Here is a 9,723-nt window from a genome sequence, read left to right as displayed (position 1 = left end):
TGAGGGTGCTGAGGCGCTGGCACAGGGTGCTCAGAGAAGCTGTGGCTGCCCCATCCCTGGCAATGTTCAAGGCCAGGTTGTACACAGGGGCTTGGAGCAACCTGCTCTAGTGGGAGGTGTCCCTGCCCGTGGGAGAGGTTGGAACTGGATGAGCTTTAAGCTCCCTTCAACCCAAACCAGGCTGGGATTTTATGATTCTATATTACCAACCAGCACCTGCATCTCCCCCTGCAGCACTCTGCAGGCAGAGCCCATCCTAGCACAAGACTCAAGAGCCATCACGTGTCCCCACATATCCCTGCCTGGGCAAGAAGCCTGCAAAGCTTACAACAAAGTGGTGTTCTTTTCCCCTCTCATCCAAGATCTTGGGCCTGTGTCTGGCAGCACTAGAAAGATTAATACACAATTGTGTGGTGGAAAATAACTAGTAAGCTGCTGGTTAAGAAACCTCCTTGCTGTTCTCTGCCGCTGCCTTGGAGTGGGATCTCCTCTTGCTCTTTCCACTGCTGGTGCTGCCTGTTGTATGTCTGTGCAGTTCTCCAACCTCTCCGTTAACACATGCAAACCTCTTTCTAGCCAAACATGCGCTTGAAACTTTCCAAATGAAACCCATTGCAGAGGAGGAGGAGAAGGAGGACAAGGTAGAGGTGGTTAAGGTTCCTGTGGCCAAGCCAAAGTCACCGGAGCAGTTGCGGACGTGGTCAGGTACAGCCGCAGTGGCATTCGGCATCAGGGTGCTGCCCGTGCTGTGACCTGCTGGGTTGATGTGATGCAGTGCTGTAGGATGGAGGTTACCTTGTTTGTGGTGGTGTTCATGGCCTTTAAAATCACACCCAGCTTTGCAAGTGTGCTGTAATACATGAGTGCTGCTTTGTCGGGGTGTGCCTGCGGTGCTGTGCCGTGGCTTGGCTGTGTGCCTGTGTGCTGAGTTGAGTGTGCAGTGGCCTCTTAACATTCCTCTCTTACTGTCCCTTCTGGGAAGGTTCATTCCTCTGAGCTATAGAAACGTGCAGGGCCTGAACATGCGGTTGTGTGCTCCAGGATGCTGAAGGTCACCTACACTCTGCTTTATTTCTTTGCTAGGGACCGTGCTTCTTTCCTGCTCTGGGTGGGGTTTCAGAGCAGCTTTACTGCTGCAGAGAGATCCACCCTCATCATAATTAAACACAGAGTTGATTAGTCATTGCAGGAAGAGGAGACTGAAGCAATGGAGGGACTAACTGGGAACTTCACCTCTTCATTTGATTATGAAAACCACAAAACCAGCCCCTGTGCTTTGCCTCGAGGATATTCCATGGAATGGGCTGCAGCAGTGTCAGCCAGTGTCATTCCTGAGCACATCCAGGCTTCTCCTACTGCAGCTGCCCCTGCCTTGCATTCATCTCCAGCTTTTTTTCCTCTTCTTGACACTTTTGTTCCCAGTAGGGACCATTTTCTTGGCCAGGATGACGATGGTTGACACTTTATATCTCGTGTGTTGGAGCTGTTTGTTTAAATTGTTGTGTGTCGAAATAGCCAAAGGTGGTTAATCATGAAAATGTGACTATAGTAACACAGTTCTGGACAGCACAGAACTCATCATGGGATGGCAGAGGAAAAGCTTGGTACCTGAGGGTGTCTTTCCTGTGTGTCTTGATGCTTCTGAGCACTGTGAGAGAAGCAGGAGAGGTGGCTGTGTGGCAGCATTGCCTTTGCTGCTTCATCCTTGAGGTGGCTTTTTAACACATCCGTAACTCTTTTAGCCAAACGTGCTCTTGGCAATGTTGAGATAAGCCCAATTGAAGAGGAGGAGGAAGAAAAAATACTGGTGATGAGAGAACTAGAGCTGGTCCCAAAGGAGTCAGGTACCACCGTGATGGCTTTGCACACCCAGCATCCTCATTGTCCCCACTGTCCCTGCCACCTCCCCAACCCTCCATACAACATCCCCAGCAGCTGTCACCGCTTCCATGGCATAAATCCACCAGGACACAGCACCAGTTGTCCTTCTGAAAGGATAACTCATGTCTGGCTCACAGAAATGAACTGCTGTGCTGAGGAGCAGGGGAGAGAATGGAGATGGCAGCAGTGGTTTGGGGTTTTTTTCCCCAACCCAAACCACTCTGTGATTCTATGAAGTGAATTCAGGTGACTAAGGTGTATTTTTAGTGGAATGGCCATGAAAACCAACATCAGGAGAACTAAATAGGTTTATTGCATGCAGTAGGTTTATTGCACAGTGAAGTAGTTGGGGCTTGCTTTGTCACACAGGCTTGAATATTTTGGAGGTGTCGGACTTTTCAGGGGTTGGGAACTGACTGGGAAATCAGGAATGGAAGGAAAGGAGAAGGCAGTTGATTTTGTGTGTACCAAGTGCTTGTATTGAAGACTCTCATCCTCTGGGAAGATGAGTTTTGGCAGCATGCTCTTCATTTCTGCACTGTCACTGATCTGGAGAGGATGGGTATCTTCTGGCAGTGTTGCTCTGGGCTGCAGCAGGAGATATCCATCTCAGACACGCAGCCCCAGCCTGCTTTGAAACCCACCTGGAAGTTGCTGTGAAGTTTTATAGAGCAATCCTTGATAGTTTTTTTCCTTTGAATTGCTGAAAAGATTGGGAAGATGGGGAAAGCCTGTGTTGCCCTTCCAGAAACCATCCCTTCCTGGCTGAGGAGATGCCAGTGAGTCAAGAACTCACCACAGCTCAAAGTGGTTCCATTGTAATGGTTGCACTGGAGTGGATTTCTGTGTCAGTGGTGTGTGAAGGACCCAGAAACCAATGGCATAGCGTCACAAATAGATTCACCTTTCTGGTGTGGCTTCTCTGCAGAGTGCAAGCTTGCTTTTTGGAAACCATCTGCTGTGGGATTTGATTTGATTTAAACCATCAGGAAAATAACCTCAACTTTTCCCATACTAAATGCACAAGCTGCTTTGCTCCACATCTTGATTTCTTTTTCCTTTTTCCTTCTCCCTTTCCTTTTCAACATCAGCACTGTAATTTGGAAAGACTTTGCCTACACGTTGGAATTGTTTCCTGTTCTGAACTTCATCCTTGTCTGTCTCTCCACATCCTCAGCAGCAGCTGTGATAACCCCTGAGAGGAGTCCCCGTCCCACCTCTGCCCCAGCCATTGCTCAGAGCCACGCTGCAGAACCAGCCCCAGCGAAGCCCGACGTGAAGGACGTGACTGCTGCCTATAAAGTAGAGAGAGAAACAGCAAAACCTGATGTGAGACGTGAGGAAATCCCAGCAGAGAAAGCCAAGCCAGAGCCAGCTGATGCATCAAAGGTAGGTCACACCAGAGTCTACTTAGAGGAGGCTGCACTTGTGCTGGGATGGAGCCTTGGCTCTAGAAACCACCCCAGAGCAGCAGCTCTGCCCACCTTCCCCTCCCCACTGGTGAGGGGTTTATCCCTCACCCAGGCATTGGGTGGGAATGAGGGACAGGGATCTGGATCCCAGGGAAATCCCAGCCTTCACCCTAAGGGTGCCAGGAAGGAGGAGGTCCGGGGAAGCTGGGTTTTGGTGGTTGCAGGCAAACTAAATGCAACTTGCTTTAAAAAAAGCGGGCAAGAATTGCATGCAAGTACCTGGGGCTTGAGTTTAGGGCTCACCCGTCGCCAGGCTCTCTCTGATTCCTGGTATGACAGCAGGAGGCAATTCCAGTGAAGTGGCTGATACGGATCTGGTCGCAGCCCAGTGTCTGAGTGCAAATGTTTTTCACATTGATAGGCTTTCTCTGGGAGAGCTGTTAATACTCTCCTGCAAACTGAACTAGAACTTCCCTTGTGAATGGCACTCTTGAGGCATTGGGGGGTTTATTGTTTAAAGTACATTTATTTAAACACTGTTTGATCTTTCTACAACTGTCTGAGTCCTCTGCTGGGGTTGGTCCATGCATGTTCTTCTCCAAAGTCAAAAGAATATGCAAAATTGTTCTATTACAGTATCCTTGATATTCCACTAATTTGATTGACTGAAGCCTTCCAGTGTTGCAGCAGAGGTGGACACCTTGAGATACAATATTCCCATATTTAGCTATTCTCAGCACTACTGGAGCCACAGTTTGCTATAACCTGTCCCACAGTGGGTCTTGTTTCACATACTCCAAGGGGAATCACTGTTAATTAAGGTGATTAATCACTATTAATTAAGGAGATGGAGGTGTAGAAAGGACAGTTGCCTCCAAAAATGGCATGGCCTGTGTGACCAGTGATTCTTCAATGGAAATGCTGAAGGGATCTCCAGGCTGGCACTGCAAGTGTGCCTCGTGGCACGTCCTGCAGTGCTATTCCTACGCTGCTGCTCACCTCCCTGTATGAAACAGAGCAAGTATATTTCATTTCATTCATCCCACCTCACTTATTACAGGGTTTTCCCCCTAAATACTTAAAACACTGAGTTTATTTTTTCTTGAAGTGGAGATGTGGGAGGAAATTGTGGATTTGAACGTGCCAAATTTACCCTGTTTCTCAAAGTAGCTGCATCACTTTTGACACCCACCAATGTTACTCTGCTTTTCTTGCAGAGTATTTGGCAATCCAGCTTCCCTAAAACACTCCCCTTAAAGTGTTAAGACATTTGGCTCTTTCCTTACGGCCCATAAAGAGCTGAATTTGTGACATGAGGCTTGATTTTGTCCATGGTCTTTTCTGACTGACTCTGTGAACATAATAACCTGTGCGTCACAAATAATGCTCTGGTTCTGAGAAGCTCTGTGTTGACTTGAGCATGTTGCTTTTGGTGTGGATTCCACTGGGAGATCCAGCTGCAAATGAAATTGGAAAACATTGCCTGGCAAAGCTGTCATGCAAGTGGGAAGCCCTTCTTGGGAAGCACTGGTTTCCAATGCAAATAGGAATTACTGTAGATGTGCTGGTAACTAACAGAGCTGTGGTGTCATTAACTCTTTCCGGAGAGCTGCATGGTGGTTTTTGCATGTTCACCAGTTTCAAAACCAACTTCATGCAGCTGTGGTTTGAAACTAAAGGGGCTCTTGAAACAAGTCAACTAACAAGGAATGTTTTTACCAATTTATTTCTCAAATGTAGGTGAGGAAAACACACATTGAGGTCACAGTACCCACCACGAATGGTGACCAGCCCCAGGTTTGTGCTAAGAACTCAGTTAGGTTGCTCATGTATGTTTTTTAAGGTTAAACAGTGAGGTTCAACAGAGTCAAATGAACCAACAACTCTTTTTTTTTTTTCCTTCTTTATCACTGCCCACCAGCAGCAGCCTGCAGAGAAAGAGGAAGAGCTGATAAGAATGAGGAAGGTTAGCAGTTCTACCCTCTCACCAAACAAATTTGCCATCTCATTCATGCATCCGTAACCTGTTTAAAAAGACAGTGCTCCACTTTCTTCATGAGCTTTGGGTTGGGGTTTAGTTGTTTTATTAAACTGCAACTGTCCTGGAATCATGGAATGGTCTGGGTTGGAAGGGACCTTAAAGCTCATCCAGCTCCAACCCCTGCCCCGGGCAGGGACACCTTCCACTAGAGCAGGTTGCTCCAAGCCCCTGTGTCCAACCTGGCCTTGAATCAAATATTTGATTTTAAAATCAATAGCTTTTTGTCCCATTGACAGTCTGATTGGTAAAATGATGCATGTTGAACGTTTGAGAGAAGCACTCTTGGTTTAATTGATAAAGTTTACCTTCTCTGTAACAAATTCAGGTAGAAACCAAAGAAACTGTAAGTGTGCATTGCAGGGACTGCAATAAAAAGGTGTAATGCTCTTTTTTATATTGATTAAGTAATAGGGGACATACCCAAGATGGGAAAGGTGGTTAAGGCGTAGTTGCTTTACACATCGAGGCCATGTGAAGGTTACACCAAGTAGTACAGCCTCCTGGTACACCGGGGTGGGCATTCAGTGCTCTGAGGGATGCGAAGCTGTGACTCCGCGTGAGGCTCCCCCAGCAAACCTGTGACCTGTCCCTTTGTGGTGAGCACTACAAATGAAGGCGAAAGCCAAGAGACCCCTGGGAGCTGTCTCTTTAACAGACTCATTCCATGTCCCCATTGTCCATGAGCAGGCCCCCCCATTGCTGGTGGAGGTGCCCCCACGCTCAGCGCTGCGCTCCCCACCTTCAGTTCACGTTTTAAGTTGCCGATTTAGCGATCCCGCCAGAACAACGTTTTAATTTGTTGTGCTTTTTGTTTGTTTGTTTTGTTTCCCCCTTTTCTTTCATTTTCACAGAAGAGATCAAAGAGGCTAGATGGTGAAAACATTTATATCAGGCATAGCAATTTAATGTTGGAGGTTTGTATGAACTTGAAGCTTTTTTCAGTTGCGTTTGCCTAGACCTGCATCTGCGCTGAACTGTTTCTTCCTCTTCTGCTGCTGCCTTTCTTTTTGCATGCCCTTGCATGAAAGACCTTTTGGGGTTGTTTTGAAAGATGCTTTTGCATGGTGACAGCAAACCTGCCGGTGTGCAGGCATTCTGCCTTCTACCTCTTCTGACTTTCATTCTCTCATACTTACCCAAAATATATGATTGGCAGAGCTGCGCGCTCAGGTCTGCTCTTGGACCCGCTGGGTGCTCACAGTGACATCAATCCTGGGGTGGGTGGCTCATGGACAAGTTTCTCCTTGTTTGGAATAAATCATTTTCCAGGGGGAAAAGGCAATCTGTGAAAATACGAAACTCGGGATAAGCTGGAGGTGAAATTGGCACCTCTGTGGTGTTCAGGCCACTGTGATGTTCGTGTTGCTTCAGACCGGAGCGAGTCCTCCCTTTGGACATTGCTGCTGGCATTGCAACCCTTCTCCCAGCACTCCCTTGCCTTGTGGCATCTCAACACTCCTTTGGGCCCTATCCTGCATCAGCATCACATCCCCTTGGAGCTGACAGAGGGACTCAGTGTACCTGTGAGTACCTTGTGAGCAGGCGAGACCCTGTTCTATCCCTCCACAGACAGCTCTTCCCTTCTCATTGGGAGCCCTTCATGTTTGCTTTCACCCAAGCACGGTCTCAGAACAGACCAGGCCAATCATATGTTTTCTTTTCTTTAATACACCGTGTTATGGGAGATGTTTTCTGGCTTCTGATACTCTGTTCCCGTGTTACCTGTTTCTACTCCAACTTGTAGCACCAGCAGCTAGTAGGGTTTCCCCGTTGGTGTCTCTTGAAAGAGAATTGTACTAATGCCTTCTCCTAACCCCGATTTGGAAAGTTTTGCAGCTTTTGGGTGGGATTTTTCTTTTTTCTTTATATTTTTCTCCCTTTTCTTTTTTGACTGCTGCAACCAAAGAACTTTTGGCCACGAGTGAAGAGGCTGCAGCACGATGGGCTCTGGATCGCTGTCAATACTGTGCCTGTCACTTTCTTCCACCCAACTCAGACAGCTCCCTCTTCCCAGCCCCAATCAGAGCTTTTTTGTTGCTTCCAAGCCCTTTTTTCCTGTCACTGCAATACTTGGTGCTGGCATCCAGCCCATTCCCTCTCCGCTGCCCTTCCCATGGGTTCTGTTGCAGATGCTCCAGCCCTCCCTAGACAAGGGTTGACCGCAGCAGCTCTCACCTTTATTCCTTGGGTTCTTTTCACTCCCTGCATTGGGCAGATGAGATGTTTTTCCAGCAGACATTATCCTCCCAAAGCTGCCACTTGTTTTTATTGAAAGCTCCATGCTCCATAGCCTATGTTCTTACAGAATGGGAGGAAAAGCGGTAACACTTCCCGAGCTTGTTCCTCAAGATGCCTTCAAGACCCATTGTGGCTCCACATAGCTCCTCGTGGCTTCAGCTTCTCTGCAAACCCTCCCAGGACCACCTCTTGTGCAGTGGTGGATGGCCAAAGTGGTCCTTCTCTAAAGCAGGGTTGGCTGTAGGGCTCCTGGACCTGGGCAGGGCTTTACCCTGGAGTCCTCAGCAGCGTTATTTCTGCCTTTTCTTTTTCATTTTTGCTAACCAGCAGGCACTTGCCCTGTGCTTTGAGCCAGGTGCCCAGACTGGGTTTTTATCCCCCAGAACTATGCCAAAAAGAGCAAATGTCAATGTGGCAGTTGGGGCCATAGCCCTGAGGAGGGAGGGCAATGAGTCCTGGGCAAGCTGCAGGTATTTGGTGGGGAAACCCTCCTTGAGGGATGCATTTACTCTCCCATCTTCTAAACTCCATGGGCTGAGTAACAACTAAAAGCAGAAAAGTAGTGAAATTCCCCAGTGATGCTTTTACTGACCTTAATTTCTCCCTTTCTCAGCTGCTTTTCAGCACTGTCCAGAAAAGTTGTTGTTTGGCTTCTGCCTATTTTCTGCGAAAGCTTCGCTTTCAACAACCTCTGGTTTGCTTGCAAGGAAAAAGCTGTTTTTAAACAAGTGGAAGAGAGCTGACTTGCCTTAAAGTCTGTGCATTTATACTGTAAACTGGCATCACAGAGCAGAAAACTGGCTTTTTCCAGGTGAAGAATTTTAGGAGGAGTTTCTTAACTGATGCAGCAGAAAGTAGATTCTCAGATTGATTTGTAAAGGGCCGTCATCTCATCTTCATGTCAGAAGTCTAAAACCTCCTGTGGTAGCTGCTGGAGGGATGAGATGAGAGGGAAGTGGAAAGATAGTGAGGGTATTCTGGGTCCAAAGGTAATTCCTGGTAGGATGGAAGAGAAATAGGTATGAAGGGAATAAAGAAAATTGGGAAAACATTTCCTTTAGTTGTATTTATACCTGTGAATATTCAGGCTAGCAGAGGCAAGAGGAAGCAAATCCACCCAATTTAAAGGCATTAAATTAAATAACCCAAACATAGTCTTAAGACTTAAAACCAATCCCATATGGGGAAAACCCACAAGGTTACACCTTAACTGCCATCGGGTTTGGTGTAGCTTGAACTGAACTGATGGCACATCCTACTCCTGGAGGAGCCCCCGCTCCAGGATTGAGTTTATCCCAGTTCATACAAGAGGAAAGAGGAGAGAGGATGCTCCCTTTGTGTGTTTGCAGTGTGAGCACAACTGCTGGAAGGTGGCAGTACCTCTGCTGAGTGCAGCTTTGCTAAGCAGCCGCTTAGGCGAGCGCTGGTGTCGTGTCCATGTCTCTTCATCTGTCCTGTCCTCTCACTAATAGGATCTAGATAAGACCCAAGAAGAAATAAAGAAGCATCACGCCAACATCAGTGAGTTGAAGAAGAACTTTATGGAGTCCGTCCCGGAGCCTCGGCCGAGTGAATGGGACAAACGTTTGTCCACTCACTCCCCGTTCCGAACCCTCAACGTCAACGGGCAGATTCCCACGGGAGCAGATGGAGTGAGTACCTCCGCGGCGCTCGGTGCTCTGCAGTGTTCCAGGGGACAGCTTTGCAGTGGAGGGTTCAGCCTCAGCTCCCCTTGGGTTTTGGTTGTATCGAGTTTTAATGGTTAATCCCGACTTTTAACACATCTGATGGTCTCTGAGAGAATTGATGCTTTAGTCTTAGTATCATAAAAATGTGATTTTTTAGTAGACAAGAACATAGGAATCCTTCATCTGGTTTTGATCCTGCTTTTCCTACTGTTGTCATCTGTGATGCTAGTCTTGTCCCAGGGGCGTTGTGGGGACTGGCTTATTCCCGGTGTCAGGGAATGCATCTCCCCAAAATGCAGACACATGCCCCACCCCCCCAACCCCAAACTAAAGAGAATTATTACTTGAGACATAATACGGCAGATAACCCAGTGGAGAAGCACTGGGATGGTATCCCATTTTCCAAAGTCACTCTATTCTCCAGTTATAATCCCATATGTCATTGGGTTTAGTCTTGCGTTAG

General features: G+C 47.5%; 1 protein-coding gene across 1 annotated transcript in view; it reads left to right on the top strand.

The window, feature by feature from the left end:
* Positions 1–9,723, top strand: part of EPB41 (erythrocyte membrane protein band 4.1) — a 46,971-nt gene that overhangs the window by 18,537 nt on the left and 18,711 nt on the right. The window contains exons 12-14 of the mRNA XM_010022431.1: positions 3,059–3,270; positions 6,186–6,248; positions 9,045–9,224. Coding sequence (XP_010020733.1) covers positions 3,059–3,270; positions 6,186–6,248; positions 9,045–9,224 — 455 coding nt within the window. The remainder of the gene's footprint in view (positions 1–3,058; positions 3,271–6,185; positions 6,249–9,044; positions 9,225–9,723) is intronic.

Source organism: Nestor notabilis, unplaced genomic scaffold (genome assembly GCF_000696875.1).
Source record: "Nestor notabilis isolate BGI_N333 unplaced genomic scaffold, ASM69687v1 scaffold15239, whole genome shotgun sequence".
In the NCBI taxonomy this organism is placed as follows: Eukaryota; Metazoa; Chordata; class Aves; order Psittaciformes; family Psittacidae; genus Nestor; species Nestor notabilis.
The sequence above is the reverse complement of the archived record's forward strand: the minus strand, read 5'-3'. Positions and strand labels throughout refer to the sequence as shown.